General features: G+C 32.0%; 1 protein-coding gene across 2 annotated transcripts in view; it reads left to right on the forward strand.

Annotated features, from left to right (window-relative positions):
• Nucleotides 1–20018, forward strand: part of LOC139523570 (3'-5' exoribonuclease HELZ2-like) — a 30114-nt gene extending 10096 nt beyond the window's left edge. For both annotated transcript variants that reach the window (XM_071317702.1, XM_071317694.1), the window contains exons 5-18: nucleotides 863–1066; nucleotides 1514–1550; nucleotides 2648–2775; nucleotides 4072–4131; nucleotides 4523–4556; nucleotides 5211–9522; nucleotides 10865–10956; nucleotides 11592–11729; nucleotides 12324–12461; nucleotides 13322–13986; nucleotides 14684–14908; nucleotides 15234–15390; nucleotides 16792–16959; nucleotides 17781–20018. In XM_071317702.1, coding sequence (XP_071173803.1) covers nucleotides 863–1066; nucleotides 1514–1550; nucleotides 2648–2775; nucleotides 4072–4131; nucleotides 4523–4556; nucleotides 5211–9522; nucleotides 10865–10956; nucleotides 11592–11729; nucleotides 12324–12461; nucleotides 13322–13986; nucleotides 14684–14908; nucleotides 15234–15390; nucleotides 16792–16959; nucleotides 17781–17878 — 6456 coding nt within the window. In that variant the 3' untranslated portion in view covers nucleotides 17879–20018. The remainder of the gene's footprint in view (nucleotides 1–862; nucleotides 1067–1513; nucleotides 1551–2647; nucleotides 2776–4071; nucleotides 4132–4522; nucleotides 4557–5210; nucleotides 9523–10864; nucleotides 10957–11591; nucleotides 11730–12323; nucleotides 12462–13321; nucleotides 13987–14683; nucleotides 14909–15233; nucleotides 15391–16791; nucleotides 16960–17780) is intronic.
• The last annotated feature ends 600 nt before the right edge of the window (nucleotides 20019–20618 follow it).

Consider the following 20618-nt stretch of genomic DNA (forward strand, 5'->3'; position numbering starts at 1 on the left):
TAAAACTGTTGATTTAGTCCATTTGGTAAAGCAAGATTAATTTTTAATTGAATTATGAGCTGCATCATCATCAGTTTTCTCACATGATCATATATTTGCACATAACATTCACATATATAGCAATGCTTTTGACCTACCTGAATTTTCATTCTAAATTAGGCTCGAAATCATCTTTGTTAAGCTTTTTATAATAATCATATGGGATTTTTTTCATAAATTTGTTCCTATCTGTTCTTTGAATTTCCAATGAAATATCTTTTAAAGGTTTCTAAATGAAATGTATTATAAATGAATAAAAGGAGATACATTAGATAAATATAACTGTTTGAGTGAAACAAAAACCCAAGAACACAGAAAACCCAAGTCCTTAAAAGGTCAGGGATCAGTTTCACAAAAAAACTTACTACTAAGATTGATCATAAGTTATGAACAATTCAGTATACTTAAGATCAATCTTAGTCGTAAGTTTTTTTGTGAAACAGACCCCCGATCTTCAACAATGACATGACATTTATTTTCAAATTACATTTAGCTCTGAATCAATGTATTAACATTTCTGTATAACTCTTTATTAGCCTCCTCCGTCCTGTCCCAAGGCCATCACATTCCGTCCATCTGTGCCTCCCCAGAATTAGTTTCTGTTCTCTTACTTCATTTTTTACCAACCAAATATTATCATACTTATCAAAATGCTGAAATTCACAAAACACAGATTAAATTCTAAATTAGGTGACATCACTTTTACCATTCATGAATTATGCATGAGAAATAAAAACCTAGACACAAGGCATATTTTGATATCATTTGTTACGTTGTTTACAGAACCTTTTCTTCAGGATGATATTTTTCCTGTATTTTATAGGCGGCATACCTGGTGATGACAGATTTGGTTGTTATATGCAATAACCTTTATGAAAGCCACACAAGGATAATATTATTCATGGCTTTTGAACTAGCAACAAAATTTGTAAAACTGATGTCAAAGTTACCAGAGGATTCCAAACTGAATGTTTATACACTTGTATCTAGATTGTGGTTAATATGTGCTAGATGTCATTATATAATGGTAAGTATAAAAACAATAAGGGACTTGTTGTGGTATTGTAGATTCATTATTATTCCTGGGATACTAATTTTCTTGGATTTCAAGGAAACAATCCTAAGAAAGGAATAACATTTTTGTACTTGCTCTTCATCTTAAGTTTTAATCAAAGAATAGTAATAATAGATATTCTTTTACTTATAGATAAGGGACAAATTCAAATTCAAACACATCTCCAAATCACAAAAAAAGTCTAAAATAAACAACTATCAATGCATGGACTGGACATTGGCTTTTCACAAATGCAAGCTCATTTTGACTTGTTTAAAACTAGTCTACAATTTTCAAAGATAAACAAATTGTCTCAAAGGTGTGTTTGACAGAATCAAATCAGTTTTTATCAAAGAGACTATTATAACTCTAATTTGGTATTAATATGAAATTCTAATTTAATGTTGTCTATTCTCACAGAAAGAATTTATAAAAGCTCAGGAAGCCCTTAGTCTATGTAAGTAACCAGTTACTTTTACTTATCACTAGCCATAGCTATGCAGTATGGGCTTGGTTCATTATTGAAGGCTGTATGGTGACCTATAGCTGTTAATTTCTCTGTCATTTGGTCTCTGGTGAAGAGTTGTCTCGTTGGCAATCATACCACATCTTTTTTTATTAAAATATATTCAGTGACAAGCAATCAACAATCTGATTACAATACAGTTCTCCCTTTGCTTACAAGGGTCTCACAGCTATCTGTTCTATTTTCTGTTTTAAGATCTTTCGGTAATCTCTAATTTTGTCATCATGATACACACCTTAAAAAATGTGTAGGCAGGACATCTCTGGCTGATGTGATCATTACCACAACAGAAAGTACAATGGAGTGGTGTCAGATCTTTATAGTTAAAGATTGGACACAGAATTTTCATTTCAATCAAATTGAGTTATAAGCAAATGTGCAGCAAGCATACATTAAGGCAGGGAATTTCAAAGCAGAGGACTATGGGGTTAAAAAATTTCATTCAACATTTTGTATAAGTTTGGTCTTGTTATCTTATAGAATTTCTTTAAGGATAAATATCAGTTTTAATGGTGGAATTATCCTTCAAGTGTTAAATATGGTAAACAGTATACAGTATACATCAGACTCGGACTTCTCTTGAACTGAATTTTAATGTGCGTATTGTTATGCGTTTACTTTTTTTTACTACATTGGTTAGAGGTATAGGGGGAGGGTTGAGATCTCATAAACATGTTTAACCCCGCCGCATTTTTGCGCCTGTCCCAAGTCAGGAGCCTCTGGCCTTTGTTAGTCATGTATTATTTTAATTTTAGTTTCTTGTGTACAATTTGGAAATTAGTATGGCGTTCATTATCACTGGACTAGTATATATTTGTTTAGGGGCCAGCTGAAGGACGCCTCCGGGTGCGGGAATTTCTCGCTACATTGAAGACCTGTTGGTGACCCTCTGCTGTTGTTTTTTATTTGGTCGGGTTGTTGTCTCTTTGCCACATTCCCCATTTCCATTCTCAATTTTAGTATAATATATAAAACTTATTTCACTATATAGTAAGATAAGAAACAGTATGCTTAATGTTCTATTTCAGTATGCAATGATCCAAGACCAGTCAACAATATTGACGTATTAGAATTATGGGCCTTTTGCTTATTTCATACTGAAAAGTATACTCTGGCTAAACAAAAAGTAGAGCTTGCCATGAAAGTTGCAAGAACTGTAAGTAATATAGCAATTTTTAAAAAGAATTAATTAATTGATGTTTAATGTCACTTTCAGCACTATAGTGCTGTTTCATAGCTGTCAGTTTTATTCTGTGGAGGAAGTTGCAATTCCCAGAGAGAACCATGGAACCTCTGTAGGAAAACGGACATTCCTAGTCAATTAAGAATGGGGTCAAGCACACCTGCAACATGCAGGATAAGAACTTACAGCCTCAATGTTGACAGGCTAGTGATACAATTGTTGGAATACTTAAACCACTTTATAGCCACTGTGGCCCTTTTTTAAATGAAAGAAAAATAACATTTTTATACAGATTTGCTATTTTAAAGAATTATGCATTCGAGTCATGTCTTGTACTGTTATTGTTCAAATGATTGCATTGCATCTTATGGCTAAGCATTGCAATTACAAAAGATACTGTTTAATGTCCTAGTTGATATTGTGTCAGATTTCAATAGGCTATTTGCCAATTCCCGTCATTGACCCTGTAATTAGAGATCCCTTTTTTGTTGTCTCCCTTTATGAGGGACATTGATTTTTATTTACAATGGAGAGCTAGCAGAAAGAGGAAATTTACCTGTGTGTTATTTGAGTAATCTATAAGGTTTTCAAATCTTTTAATTACATTAATTAGTTGTTTAGCTAATCCTTTTGACGTCAGAAATTATTTTTCATGAATAATTAGTTAAACTGCCAATACATCACAGTGACTATCAATTCATTATGCTTTGCATTGGCAAAAGCCAATTTTGTCCAGTATGGAACCAGTCTACGATTTACAAAGGGAAGTAATTTTTTTTAAAAGTGTGTAATAACAGAATCAAATCAGTAATTGGCAAATGGACTATTGACTATCCATTCAAATATGAGTAAGTTATTACACTGACTATCCATTCAAATATGAGTAAGTTATTACACTGACTATCCATTCAAATATGAGTAAGTTATTACACTGACTATCCATTCAAATATGAGTAAGTTATTACACCTGAATCATGAAGATACAATTTTGACTGCACACTTAATGAAATAGTTTCTTCCTTTCTGTGAGTCAAAAATTATGTTCGTTTACCCTTAGTTATTAAATTTCTTTTAATAAAAACTCTTAATCATTCCATTGCATTGCATGGCTGACAAATCCAAGGGGACATAACTTTCATTTTGATTCTGCAATTATCTCCCTTTCATCTGGTTTATATTTTAAGTTGAATTCAAGCTGCCATTTATAATAAGAATAACTTTTGAATGAGGAAATCACTATATCAATAATTATAGTTTTTTATTCAATAGGAAGAACAAAAGTCCAGATTTCAAAAGTTAGAAGAGCATTTAGAACAGAAAATTCAGCAGGTAAATCTTCAATTAGTGTATTCTCTTTCTAAAGTGTCAAGACAATTTACAGCAGGTTACTTTAATAATAGCAACTACTGTATTTCATATAACATGTATTTTCCAAATTTAAGATTTGGAACAAGACAAAAGATTGGAAGTATACAAAATGCAAACCACATTTTTTTTAATTGAATACAAGATCCTATAATTTGTGTCAAACTGGTGTATTTCATTCAACTGAAGTAAGATAGTACTTGAACAAGCATACTTTTGAATACATGGTGAGCTTTCCCTATTCAAAGGTAAACACAGATCGATCAGATGTACGGCTTGATTTGGTTTGTATTTCCTTAATATTTCATAAAATCTTTTTTAGGATTTTTAAAGTTAGTGTATTATCGTTTTTCAGAGAAATAAAGATGACAAACATGATGAACATGGGGGTAAGTTATAGTTATGCATGAAAATTCTATTATTTTTTATTTATCTCAACTCAGTTTCTACATATATTATTTGTGATATGTTCAGTTAAGGGGAATCATTAGATGTATCTAAATGATATATAGTATGCAGATTTATAAGCATTGGAACATCTCATTTCCATGGAGATTTTTTGGCCCCAACCCCTCAGTTGTTTTAAACTTTTGCTTACTTTACATGTATTAGTTTCTAATTTGGTCTGTAGACTTAGATTGTTTTGCATAGTTTACATGTGAAAGTTTGTAATAAGATTAGTTTGAGATGAACCACTTAAGTGAAGTCGTTGATATTATATATGCAGTTGTATTCACATTTGCAAGTCTCCTTCAGACAATATGGCATCAACCCCTTGGCATAGTTCATTGACTTTGATACTTTTACATAATTTACAAGTTAAAGTTTGTGTTTTTAAGGTTATTTAAATGGAAAACACTCATGATAAGTCAATGGCATTTGGTAGGCAGTTTTATAAGCATTCATATTTCTCTTATGGCAAGGAGGTTATTTGGCCCTGCCCCTTCAGTCATGGTGCATTATCTTTGAAATTTTATTATACATATACTATCAAAATTACAAACTATCAAGTTATTAAACACAAATTTTCTTATTCTTTTTAGATTTGGGAACTACATTAACAGAAACTTCAGGCTACAGCTATGGTGGACTAATAGATTTAGTGGAATCTGCAAACATTGATTTTGAAGCTGAAGTTGTTGATGATGTTGGGAAAGAATGGTCAGATACCCAAAGTATTTCTGAATCTGAATATTCAGCATTTACAGATCATAGTGATGCAAGTTTTTTTGATGACACTGCATCATCATGTTCAACTAGAAGTGGAAAGAATAAAGTAAGAAGAAAAACAAAGACGGTGCGTAAAAAGAAAGCCAACTCGACAGATGGGAGTAGTTCATCACAGAAATCTGGAACTCTGCCATTACCAAGTTTTGCAGTAAACAAGTCTTCAAAATTTGATATGATTCAAAAATGGCGAAACGATAATCGACAAGCTTTTAAAGGTCACCAGTATCAGAAGGGTCACAATAGAAGTAGAAAAGACTCAAATGAAGAAAAAACATTTTCAGAGGAAGAATATAGTAGTGAAAATATGTCTGATGTATCATCAATGTCCATCTGTACAACAAGGTCAATGGCTGGTTTGTCTGCAGATGAATTTAGTGGATCAGAATATGATATTTCTGATTCTGGTAGTGATTGGTGCAGTTCAGCCTCTGATTTTGAAAAAGAAGACGACAACATTGAGGAAAAGTCTCCAGAAGAACCAACATATTTTCAAAGAAGCCTAAGCTATCATTCGGGACAGTTCAGGGCAAGAAATATACTGGAAAAAGAATATTTTCAGAAAGGTCTAGATTTAAGTGATGAATGTATTGAGTCTGTTGGAACTCATTATTTCAAAGGAAAAAGGATAATGTACCAAGATATTAGTAATAAAAATTTTGATGATCAATGTCGAATGTTACCAAAGATATATAAAAGATGCACTATTAGTATTGAATCAGCTCATCAAGCTGTTTGTACACCAGTAGAACCAACAGATGAAATTCAGGAAATACAAATCATCGGACGATCAAAATGTGGTCAAACCTTTACAGATGATACAGTAGTAGTTCAGATTCACTCAAAACAAATTGGCGGCAAGGTTCATGGAGAGGTGGTTTCCTTTATTCAACGACATCGTTACAAGGATATTGTCCATCCTGTGTTTGTATGTCTTTTAGATCTTAAGGAAGGACATTTGATGAAGCCACTCTGTCGTACTCTTCCAAAATTACATATTTTACACTCCACCGTTAAGAGAAAATTTAAGCATCTTCTTAAATCAAGAGTTGAGATTTATAAATATGATGCAACCAAAGGAACTATCAGTTTTTGGCGCTATCATGATGTTCAAGAAGGAGAGAGAGAACAATGGTTGTTTATTGTAGCCTTAATAAAATGGAAACCAAATAAAATATATCCTTTGGCAGCAGTTATTGATGTCATTCATTGCACACAAAATCCATATGATGGAATCAGAATAATGTCCAAAGAATACCAAGTGCCTTATTTCTATGAAAAATCCACCATTGAAGGCATTAAAGCAGCATTCAATGAGGCTAAGGCATTCAATACTAAAGATTACCGTGACAGAACTAACGATCTTAGGGTCTTTACCATAGATCCACCGGGGTCCAAAGACTTAGATGATGCTCTGTCTGTCACTCTGCAGAGAGATGGTTCTTATGAGGTAGGAGTACACATTACAGATGTGTCAACTATTGTCAAGAAAAATGACTTAGTTGATAGAGAAGCACAGACAAGATGTGTCACGTTTTACCCCGGTAAAGGATTCCGGCCATTTGCTATGCTACCAGAACCTCTAAGTGAAAGTCTTTGCAGTTTACTCCCAAATCAGAAAAAGCCTGTTATATCAGTTTATTTCAATTTTGATCAGAAAGGGAATGTTTCAAAATTAGTGCCAACCATTCAGAAATCTATTATTAAATCTTTCAAACAGTTTACATACCAAGAAGTCCAAAATATTTTAGATGACAAGTTAGAAGAACACACAATTGAACTGGTCCAGGATGTAAAAATGTTATATAAACTTTCCCAGAGTTTGAAAGAAGACAGATTAGGTCATGCCTCATTTGCATGGCCAGTAGAAATAGATGTTTCAGAGGATGAAAATCCCATGGACACATATCAGGCTCACTCATTGGTTGAAGAATTTATGATACTGACAAACAGTAGTATTGCCCAACTTCTGAGAAGACAGTATCCAGGAAGTGTTCCTCTCCTTTGTCAACAGCCACCTGCAATCGAAGTGTTTGACAACTGGTATAATGTAAACAAACATTACATACATCACATTTTTGGTCTTCAATCAAGGGAGACACCAAGAGGCACTATTTCTGTTTCCGGTTCTCCTTCAGAAGGGAGAACTAGGAAACTAACACCTGTCCAGACTTGGGTTTTGGAGGAGATCAAAGATTTGGTGCCAGAAACCCAGCAAAATATATTCAGAATCAAACAACTTATCCAGTCTGATTTTCTGCATCCTAAACAAGCTTTAGCATACCATGAGTGGAACTTGTTTCAAGAATCATCAAAATATGTCTGTTCTACAGAGATATTGGCAAATCAAGATAAAGGTATTCATTTCTCCCTGGAGAAAAGATCTTATGTACATTTTACTTCTCCACTACGTAGGTACAGTGACCTCATTATACATAGACTTGTCTCTGCAATGCTGAAGAAGCATGTATCTCCTTATGAACCACAAGAAATATCAGATTTATGTTCTACCATAAATGATGCTACAAAGAGGGCTAACCAGTTTAAGAAAAGTTGTAAGCAGTTCATTTTTGGCAGATTTTTCAAGAAAAATCCAGTTTTATTTAATGGTTTTGTGAAAGAAATATCAGATAACGGAATTAAAGTTGTTATACCAGGTTTACAGAAACTTCCAATCTCCAGGAAAGAAGTCCAGTTCAATGTATTAGATGTCGCTTGCAAGCCAGAGCAAAAAGAGGATGTTGATATGCAAAGTATGACAGAATATGAGAAAGACATGAAAATGGTTGTAGTGAAATGGGAGAAAAGATTATACAGTTACATACATAGGTCATGCAGAAAACCTAAAACAAGTCGATTTGAGTTAGAAAAGAAGTATTTCTCACCTTATCTAAGAATATATCCACACCAAAATACAACTTTTTTAAGGTACAAAGATCATTGGAGCACAATCTTGAAGTGTACTTTGAAAGAAAAGATTGATGATTTAAGAGAGATGCTATACAGGTTTAAAGATAATGAACAAACAAAACTTAACATTTTACATGACAAAGAGAATGTCAGTTCATTCAAAAGAAGTGTGATGGATGTTAGCTCAGAAGTTAAGGAGGGAATCATTGTTGAACATAGATGTAGATTCCAAGTCCCATATCATCATGGACAAATCATCCAGCTTCAAATGTCGGCAAGTCTGAATCGTGGGTTTTTGACACCTTCTCCTCAAGTTCTTGACGTAACAGAAAATATTAAGTTCTGCATTGACCATTTTGATAACCCAATAAAAACATTGCTACGATATGCGAAGTTGCGTACAAAGTCAAGATATTCCAGGCTGGAGGATTATGTCAAGACTTGGATACCTATCGTAGAAATGGAAGCAACCCTCAGTGCAGTGCACAATGAAGATACAGCAGTTATAAATGACATCCCTGTAGAATTTAGGGGACGGAGGGGGAGATTTGTTTTAACAAAGGGATTTTGTGACATCAGAGATATGGATGTTTCCAGTGGACCTATAGAAATTCTGTCAACTGGGATTAACGATGGGACCGAGAATATTATAGAGGAATCAGCTACATATACAGAGCAAAGAATTAACTATGAGGAAGAGGATACCCCAATGAGTACAGAACATGAAATGGATACTGAAGAAGAAATGTCAAATGTAGGTCAGAGGGAAAAAAATGTTATTGATAGAAATGCAGAAAAAAGTACAACACATAGAGCATCTGACTTGGAGGTTGTAGAGCCAGAAAAAGAAAATAAAGAAACAGAAAACCAGTCACAAAATGGCAGCTTGCAGAAGAAGAAACCAAAGTACACAAATATTTTGAGTTCTCACTTTTTATGCATTAAATTAAAAAGGCCTCTACCAGAGAATGTCAAAGCAAAAATGGGCAATTGCCTGCCAAGACAAAGCCAGTACATTTGGGTAGCTCATGGTGAACTGTTGAAATCCAGGAAAATTAGAACCAAGAAATACAGCAAAAGAAGAGAGTGTTTTAAAAAGGTTCTAGAAATTGACCTTGTATTCAAGTTGCATGAAAGCAGTCCATCACCACCTGTGACAGAAGTAACATCTGATGATAAATGTTCTATAGAACTCATTTTAAAGCCTAGAGTCTTCAGGTAAGTATATATACATTAATACTTTAATACAGTATATATGGTATCCATTTAAACCTATTTTCATATAATTCTTCCCTTTTATTAGATTTGTTTTGACAATTATTCTTGAAAAGGCTTAATATGAAAATACGACAGCCAAGTTAGTCAAGATAATTATGACCTATACTATGCTGAAGGTATTTTTTATTTTGATATATTAATCCCTTATCAATGTTATTACAAAAAATTGAAGCAAAATATAAAACAGTTTTTTTAAGATATAGTATTTTGGCTTGCATAAATCAATTCTAGTTTTGTTTGCACATCACTGGTTAAACAATAACACATGATTATTACAATACCATACCTGTGTGTTACTCCAGTGTTGTCATTAGTCAAAAAGGCCTTTTGTTGGCCACATACACTATTCTGACCATGTATAAAGTTGAGATAAGTATATTTTGTTTTGTACAAAATAAAAAAAATAAAATATGCAAGTAATTTGAGTTTATTATACAAAGTCTTTAACTCAGCTTTTTAGCTCACCTGGCCCAAAGGGCCAAGTGAGCTTTTCTCATCACTTGGCGTCCGTCGTCGTCGTCCCTCGTTAGCTTTTACAAAAATCTTCTCCTCTGAAACTAATGGGCCAAATTTTACCAAGCTTGGCCACAATCATCATTGGGGTATCTAGTTTAAAAAATGTGTCAGGTGACCTGACCAACCAACCAAGATGGCCGCCATGGCTAAAAATAGAACATAGGGATAAAATGCAGTTTTTGGCTCATAACTCAAAAACCAAAGCATTTAGAGCAAATCTAACGAGGGTAAAATTGTTTATTAGGTCAAGATCTATCTGGCCTTAAATTTTCAGATGAATCGGACAACTCGTTGTTGGGTTGCTGCCCCTGAATTTGTAATTTTAAGGAAATTTTTCTGTTTTTGGTTATTATCTTGAATACTATTATAGATAGAGATAACCTGTAAAAAGCAATAATGTTCAGCAAAGTAAGATTTACAAATAAGTCAACATGACTGAAATGGTCAATTGACCCCCTAAGGAGTTAATGTCCTTTATAGTCAATTATTAACAATTTTCATTTGGCCAAGTTCATTATAGATAGAGATAATTGTAAGCAGCAAGAATGTTCAGTTTAAAGTAAGATGTACAAACACATCACCATCACCGAAACACAATTTTGTCATGAATCCATCTGTTTCTTTTGTTTAATATTCACATATACCAAGGTGAGCGACACAGGCTCTTTAGAGCCTCTAGTTTTTGTTGGTAAATGTTGTAACCATTGAACCAGTTAAAGACAATTTATATATCTGAACATCTAGTCATAAACACTGTACTTTGTAGGAGAATAGAATGTTACATGAAGCTATTGGGACAGGGGCAGGCTAGTGAACTTGCTGAGAATATTGCATTAGGACATACTATCAGTGCTCCAGGTACATTTGTATTTAAAATGTTTCCTAGTAATTATATAATTATACAATAATGTGTTCTCTCATATCATACTTATTTCTTGAAATAGATCAGGCTAACATGGCTAACAGTGATCATAATAGGTACTTGTACATTTGTACACATGAAATATCATTTAAAAATAGCCTTTAACCTGCTTTTTGTTTAAAATACCACAATTAAAGTCCAAATCTATATTGCTAAATTTATTTTTTCTTAACCCTTTATGTTACCAAGAATCTGTTCAAAAAGAGGTCATGATTTCAATGATCAAGAAAAACTGAATTTCTGAATGGTAATTTGAGCTAAACAGCTAGAAATATTTTTGGTATCAATTTAAAAAAAGAAATCATTCCAGGAACGTAGTACATTGTAACAGAAACTGAAAATAAAGTGGTATAAAACAATTTACATGCAATCATTCTTTGGCAGAAATAATACATGTATTCTTCAAAAAACCTGTTAAAATGTGTGTATGTGTGGGTGTGGGTGTGGGTGTGGGGGGGGGGGGGGAGGGAATTACATTTTGATATTTATAGCTAATGAATAGTTTTTATATTAAAGTAAGTAGTGACATTTTGCCAGGAATGCATCAACAAATGTATTTGGTATTTTTCAGATCAGGATCATCTTAGACTATGTAGAAGTATGAGTTACGAAGTTGATGTACAAGGTTTTCCTGAAAACAATACACAGCAGCATATAGCTATCAGGAAAGCTCTGAATTCTAGGTTCAGTTTAATTCAGGGACCTCCAGGTACATTACAATTTGACATCTTAACTAAATAATTATGTTATAAACAAAGCTAAAGCTAGACTTCCTTTGACTATTTTTTATTTCTTTAATCTTGCTGTGTTGAAGATCCATTGGTTGCTTTGGAATTTATTCTGCTCTTTGGTTAGATTTTGTCTCTTTGAAAGTTTCCCTGTTTCAATTCTCAGTTTATATTTGGAATGCCGGCCAATCAACATTAAGAAATTGTATAAAACTCCTATTTAATGGTATAGAATAATGTTATTATTCATACAATTAGGACCTTTGAAGTTTGAAATGGTTCTTATGCTTTATATCTCACTGTTGCAATAACAAATTATCCACAGTATTCATAGAGGGTATTATAGTGGGGGGGGGGGGGGGGTATCTGCATGGAAGAATGCCTAATAAAACTGCCATTTCTTGATGAAGAAACAATTTTTTTAAATTTGCAGGTTGATCTTTTTACTGATTTTATGACAACACAGTGAATAACAAACCTTTTTCATGGCTGCACATGAAATAAAAATGGCAAAACATGTTGCATGAAAATAACCCTTTACCACCCTCTTTATATATTTTCAATATGTTTTATAGGAACAGGGAAGACATTCACAGGAGTCAAACTTGTGTATCTTTTTAATAAGTTGAACAAGCTATCTCAGGAGAGGGACGGAAAAAGAAGACGAGTGATTTTCTGTGGACCATCAAATAAGTCTGTTGATCTTGTAGCAAGTATGTGTAATTATGTCTCACTTCAGCAATATAAGTACCATAACTATTTTATCTCTAAATAATGAAGTAAAAGAATTGACATATGTCAGTTATAATTTTTTTCACATAGAAGTTCCATCAAACCAGGCACCTTGATTTAGTGGTCACCTTTCTCTGACAGACACTCTCAGACCATCCCAAAGATAGTTTTATGTATCATTTAACTGGTTTCAGAGGTTACCTATTTTTGCACAAAATGGTTATTTCAATCTTAGACAATGGTCACTTTAGTGTTATTATCAACCAAAATTATCATGATGTAAGTTTATATGTTCAGTATTCAAGTCAAAATGAGAATTGGAGCCTGTTTGAATCAGATTGCATGAGAATTAAATTCCCCATGTTACACTCTGTACACTTATTTAAAGTTGAATTGTTCAGTTATAAAATTTCTTTTGCACTAATATATCTGGAAAATAATATTTATGTATGTTGAAATTGTTTTAATGTATAGCACTATGATATTTTAAATTAAATGTAGTCATAAACCTAACATTACATACACAGTGTTCACTTGAAAAGTTGACCAGGCAAGAATATATAAAATACCTTAAATAACAAAATTTATAAATGAGATGAGAGCAAATGAAAGCTCAGCAAAATGAAAACTTTTGACCAGTCCAGATAGTTCCAAAAAGTATCTGGAGAAATGCTAAGAGATCTTAGCAACAGAAAAAAAGTTTGAATTTTAAAACTAAAAGAACTTTTATTTTAAATTACATGTGACCTGCAGTTTTAAGCTGACATACATCTTCACCATATTTAACAGCACTGAAGTATTTTAAAAAACATTTTGTAATCTATATATATTTCTGTTACAGGATGGGTAGTGAATAAACTTGGAGACAAGGCTCCAAAAATAGTCAGAATGTATGCTAGTTCTTATGAATACCTGGACTTTCCTGTACCTGGCCGTGCTATTATTTCCAGTAGATCAATGAGGTCTGCCCAATCAGATCAATTATTAAATGAAAAGGGTGTAGTCCTTCATCATATCATAAGATCCGATGGAAAGCCTCATGCAGCAGAAATCCAAGAGTTTGATGCCAAGTTTCATGTAGACAACATTATAATAAGAGAAAATGAGAAAGTGCCTCATGAGCTAAGAAAACCAGTCAACACTAAATTGCAGGACATTTATGAATACAAACGTTTGCTGCATACTGCAACTGTAGAAGAGTTAGATAATTATGATGTTATATTTTGTACCACCTCCCTAGCAGGTAATCCACGGATGTTGTCCGCTACAAAAAACCAAGTGGCTCAAGTCATCATTGATGAATGTGGCATGTGTTCTGAGCCAGAGAGTATGGTTCCAATCATTGCCACACATGCCACTCAGGTTGTTCTGATTGGTGATCACAAACAGTTACGTCCAATCATTATGAGTCGAGAGGCATCTGAGCTAGGCTTGGAGAAATCTTTGTTTGAGAGATATTCTACCGACCGTTCTCTGATGACAATGTTGGAACAACAATATAGGATGGTAAGAGTATTGCTAATTCTAAATAAAATATAATGAATTACCTACTCATTCGCCTATAAAAAGACTAATATGAGGCAGGTACTACCTGATGAGCTCCAATAGCTTACTGTTCTGTAATCAGACATACATGAATGCTGGATTTCTTATGCTCCTCAGATACCAATTTGCAAGGAAATCATATACTCAGTATGTTATGATGTCTAACAAATAGTCAAAAAAAAGGAATGAAAAACCAGAAAAAAGTTTTTCAACCATGTTGTTGAAGCTGTTTTAGTAGGATAGTTGTACCTATTATAGACCAAATTGACCCTTAATTCATTCGAGATCAAAACAAGTTACAATATAAAAAGTTAAAAAGTTATTCCTCCCTTCAATATCAGGTCGATCTTGTACAGGACCATGAAAAAATCAAAACTGCAGGGCTGAATTATGTAGCCCAGATGACATAAAAAATTAAATTAGGAAATGCATGCCAATTTTCAAAATCTGGACAAGGGATTTAAAAAACAAGAAGTCTATAAAAAACAATTATACATTTTAATATGCATTGCAATGCCTCGTAAAGCAGGAAATCATTACCGGTACTTGTCTATAGTATGGTATAAATTCAAGTCTCAATGTAGAAATTGATGATAGAATGATAAAATATAACCTTCAGTAAATATACATGTAAATTTTGGAGTAAATTATTTTTCAGAATGAAAGTATTTGTGAGTTCCCGTCTAGAATGTTTTATGGTGGTAAATTAAAAACGGCCCATGAAGGTATTGGCAAGGCTGATAAACCACTAAAGATGTGGAGGAAATCCAACAACATTCCAAGAGTGTTTTGTCATGTTGAGGGAGAGGAGGAGACATTGACAGTGAAGACAAAGGAAGGGAATGAACAATCCAGGAGCAACAGCAGAGAAATAGAACAAGTGGTAGGAAGTATTTAGTGTTGTCATGTGTTTTAAGGTTAAAAAAAATAGGGATGGATAATTGGTATGCATTTTTCAAATCATTTTATTGTCTATTATAAGAGTTATCTGCCTAATTATGAGTTTTATAGAATTCATACCTTACTTTGAAAGGGTTTATATGAAAGTTATGTATGAATTTCAGCATACTTTTATATCCCAATTAAGATATCAAAAGTGCCTCAACCCATGCAAGGTTTTTAATTGGACTGGTTCTAAAAATGTTATACTTTTTCAACTATCTGTTTTATATTAAAAAATCACCTATATTTATTTATTTCTAATTTAGTTAAAAGTGTTTCGACACATGGTGACAGTTGAAGGTGTGGATCCAAAGACTATCAATGTTATGTCTCAGTACAATGCTCAGTGTACTGCACTGAGAGACGAACTAACAAAGAAAGACTTTGACAATTTCAATGTCACAACAGTGGTATCCAGTCAAGGTATTGCTTATTTTCATTCTCCTTGTCACATTTTATACAAATAAGAAAACAGCTGGTTTTATCTTGAAAGAAACTGTGGAACAATTGAAATTGAAATTTACACCTACACTAATACAAAAAAACTTTTTTACTTTCTGAATATTCTGTTTTAAAATCAATTCCATTATGGTAGTACTTAACTTGAGGTAAAATCAAAATATCACCATGTTGATACAGAGTTATTTCCCTTTTTATAATGTGGGAAATGGCTAAATCTTAGGTTTCTGCTCAGTAAATGAGGTTTGCATTAGTGAAATAATTTTATATGAAACATGGTGCTAGAATTGACTAATAGTCCACCTCAATTTTGATAATATATACCGGGTAACAGACAAATAATGAATTAATACATTTATGTTGAATTTATTCAAACTTAACCAGACATGCCAAGTTATATACATGTAAGGGTTGCTGGTCATTGTTGGTTCTTTCTTATCAATGATGATTTCTAGATGTCTTTAGTGACTTTGTGTTGATATAATATTCATAGCTTTCTCTTTTATTCTAATTTGAGCTTTCTGTAGCTTTGTTTTTGTTTTTCAAATGTTACCTTTGTATCATTAATCATGTTTATTATTGTATATTTACCTCAAGTTACACATATATGTGTCTGAGCATTGCTTTACAATAAAATCTTGAAATCTTGTAGCTTGATTATGTTTCTACCTGAAAACTTTGAAGGTTTTCTCAACATTAGCGACTTTGAATACAATAAAACCTTGAATTTCACAGATTTTGATTGGTTTTTATGCCCCACTTTAGGGCATTATGTTTTTCAGTCTGTGTGTCTCTTAGTTCGTCTGTTCATTCATCTGTTCATCAATTTGTTTGTCTGTTCCATTGTCTGTTCGGTAGTTTTTGATGATGTTGAATTCCAATCAACTTAAAACTTAGTACACTTGATCCCTATTATATGATCTTTTTAATTTTAATGCCAAATCAGTTTTTTTCATCCCAATTTTATGGTCCACTGTACATAGAAAATGATATTGAGGCTGGGACATCCATGTAATATGGATACATTCTTGTTATACATAATTTCAATTTCCATTTGGGTCTCCAATCATTGACTGTTTGATGATATTTTGAGTTTTTGCACTTACAATACTGCAAAAATACATCGATATAAAAAAGAAGATGTGGTATGATTGCCAATTTGATAACTCTTCACAAGAATATATAGTTCCTTCTTAACAGTTTCATACAATAAAAAGTTTGATATACTATAAATCTTGTAAAACCTATGAAGATTTGCTTTGGAGAGATTTTAACAGATCTTAGTCGAGTAAAATCAATTGAGTTTTCTTTGAATTAGATGCTATGGATATAATTGTTTTAAGCCTCATATTGTATATTTAACAGGTGGTGAATGGGACTATGTGATCTTCAGTCTTGTTAGATCATTACCTAAGTACCTGATAGAGAAGAATCCTACAGAGGGGTGGTGTATACAGAACCTTGGATTCATCACAGACAGACATCAGATTAATGTGGCCCTAACAAGAGCTAAGAAAGGACTAGTTATTATAGGTATTTAGGCTTTCTATATGTTTAAATTTAGTAGACAGCTAAGAAAGGGATAGTTAAGAATTAGGCTTAAAAATTCTAAATGGTAAAATTTAGCAAAGAGCTAAGAACTAGATAGTTATTATAGGTAATTAGGCTTTCTTCATGTTTAAATTTAGTATACATTGGAAAAAAAGAGGAAACAAGCGATTTTTTTCATACGACCGACTTTTGCCTCAGGATTATAAACTTTTTCAACATCTTACCTACTCTGTGGAAAAACATTCTGGAACTTGGTCAAGTAAGATCAACTGAAAGAAGTGAAAATGATTAAAAACTGTTTAATTTGGAGAAAAAAAATACTGTTTTCGGATGATTTTGTTATGCGTAGAAAACATAAATCAGTTATTTTCTTATTATACATGTATGAAAAGTAATTGTACCTTACAATTATATAACTACAACTTGTGATTAATAATGTACAACTCTTTTAGTTCAATCTCAGCCCTGTAAAAGAATGATTAGTTATTAATGGAAAAGGTAAATTGTCAGGAAGTACAAATCTAGAAATGTCAAATATTTAAGAGTTATCTCCACTTAACTGTAATTTGAAATAAATCATGAAATATCTTAACAACTTTTGTCAGCATAAGCCCATAATTTTTCTGCTGTAAAACTGAAAACTGTAAACACTACCATTCAGCAAAGTAAACTGAATGATGATTTCGGGTCAAGGACCAGTAAATGGGCTATATCACAAATTTTGCTAAACTTATAATAACTGAAAATCGATAAAATAATATATTTACCCTTCCTTAACCTTAACACAAACATAATTTTAACAGGGAACAAGAACTTGCTGATTTGTGATGAAGTATGGAAGAAATTGTTAGAGGACTACGAAGAGAAGAGTTGTATCTTTGATGCACGTCAGTTTCCATGACAAACATACTACTAAGGTCACAAACAGTCTTATTAATTTAAGATTACCAAACAATGACATTTTGGCAGCAGAAATGAATTGTATTGTATATATTTTATGTATGTTCTTGTGCAAACTTCTGAAATATGTTTAAACAGTTGTAAAAGTACTTTTTTACTTGAATTGATTAAGAATGTTTAAGAAAATATTTCAATTTTAAAAAGGTAAAAAGGTAAAAAAAAAAAAAAAAAAAACATGTGTCTAAAGGTCAAACAAAATAAGACATGTGACTAGTGGGCAAGCAATATAAAACAGCTGCCTTTAGTCACACTTAATTCAACCTATGTCTATAGATCAAACTAGATTAATCACTTGGCTAAAGGACAAACAATATAAAGCAATATCAAACAAAATTAAACACATCGCTAATAAATATAATATTGTTTATATGTAAAAGCAGTTCTTTTCTCAAGGTTTTGATAATTTAAAAGTATATTTCTGAGAACAACAAAAATATCCTTTATTTTTAAGAGGGTTACTCAGCAAGATAATATAAATAATCTTTCCTGAGGCTTTCAACACAGAAAACTATGAACAAAAACTCATTAAAAAACAAATGGCGTACATTAGTGTAATAGTCAAGTATAATGATTATGTTCAATAACTCCATTAAATGTTAGAAAAAATAAACAGGATCAAATAATTAATATTGAACATTTTTTTTATCTGGTTGATTTCAATAATAATCTGTTATTTTGTATTTGAAAGAATCAATATTTGTAATATTCTTAATATTGTATGCAAATTCTTCCACAACCATGGTCCAGAATAAGTATATATACAAGATTTCACTTATATCATCACACAAACCTGATCCATGCTAATATTGTTTGACTAAGAGCTCCGAATGATGACTGTGAAAGGGTTTGTTTCTAGTATTAATATTCTAGCAGCTCTATTTTCAAAATTTTTTTTTAGATCCTTGTCAAACCCACATTGCTACAAATACTCAAAACTGTACAATGATCAATTATTGGTTAGATATAACCATTGAAAAATAATGTTTCTACAGTCTAGATTCAGAAATTTCTTATTCTTGTATCAACAATTGTTTTTGATTATGCCATTTTAGAATAATTTGAATATGTTAGTTACTTGTAAGTACAAAAGATGCTGTTTGCATTATTTAGTGTTTTGAATAATAAGTCATATTTTAAGTATAATGTCCAAATAAAACACCTGCCTAAAGATCAAATAAAGAATTATCCAAGGTTATTATATGAAGTCATCATTCTATAAAAGGTTCTAATAATTGAAAAAGAATGAAATCTTTAAGGTTGAACATGCTATAGTTACTAAATTCAAGGATAAATAAATCTAAAGTACAAAAGATGTTTTTTTGAGGTTGTTTTAAGTTAATTCTGAAATATGTGCCATACTTTAAATAAAACTTTGTGCCATTAATGTCAACACCTTCGTCTTAAATATGCTTAAAAAGCTTAATCTTGAATTTTCATTAAGTATGTTTATTTCATTTTTAATGTGTTGAATAACTTTTCATATTTATTTGTGTTGAATAGCTTTTTATATTTTATGTTTTGAAAAGCATTTCATACTTTTTTTGTGTTGAATAGCTTTCAGTATTATTATAAGTTAATTAAACATTGTGCTGTAATGTCAGCATTCCATTTTACAGATATGTAATGAGTTATTTTTGTTACATTTCAGACTATGCATATTTTGTTTTCCTGTATTTTGAAAAAAATGTGCCATATTTGTATAGTTAATTGTTGTGCCACCAGTATTCGCAATTTACAATCAAATTTTCAGTTAATGCTCATTTATTTATTTATTTATTTATTATGTATTAGCTTATCTATTATCTATTGAATCATTTACATGTACAAATAAAATTGAGAATGGAAATGGGGAATGTATCAAAGAGACAACAACCTGACCATAGAAAAAACAACAGCAGAAGGTCACCAACGGGTCTTCAATGTAACGAGAAATTCCCGCACCCGGAGGATAATTTATTTCCAGATTTAGTATTATATTAAAACATTCTGGTCAAACAAAGCACATATAGAATGACATATTCTATAGGTTTTATTTTTACAAATAAGAAAAGGGAATGCCTATGATTAAAAAAAAAGAAAAATGCTGAAGATTTGATGATGTGTCTAGAATTCTAGCAAAAATTAGCACATGATTTAAATTTTATAAAAAAAAAGCAAACAAAAATAATTAAAATTGTAAATTATTAGTTGAACACACTTTTAGGCGACTCTAAATATAAGATTTCCCAAAAGTGAATCCAATGACTTATTACATGAGATCAGAATGTTGGAAGGAAAAGAATTTAATTCATAAAGTTAATTGACCATGCTTCAATGAGAGGGGGGGGGGGGGGGCGGCTTTTTCAAGGTGTTGTTACAGTTATCTTAGATAAATTTAAACTGTTAACTGTTATCAGCATTTTTGCATTTATAGTTAACTGTTTTTGCCAAAATCAAGGTGTTGTTAACATTTTAACGGACCTCATATTGCCCCTCACCCCTCTGAAAAAAAACAACCTATTGCTCCATAATACATTGTTTTACTGTACGGTTTGTGAAAAGTGAAATCCTTACCCAGATTTTAATGAAATATGATTGATTAATGTTTGCTTTATGCTGTCTAAGAACAAAAAGATTATAATGCGGTGAGCAATGATTTATAAATTTGATAAATATTTATCCTCCTTTTTTTATTGTTGCTT

This window comes from Mytilus edulis, chromosome 1, assembly GCF_963676685.1.
Source record: "Mytilus edulis chromosome 1, xbMytEdul2.2, whole genome shotgun sequence".
NCBI classification, from domain to species: domain Eukaryota; kingdom Metazoa; phylum Mollusca; class Bivalvia; order Mytilida; family Mytilidae; genus Mytilus; species Mytilus edulis.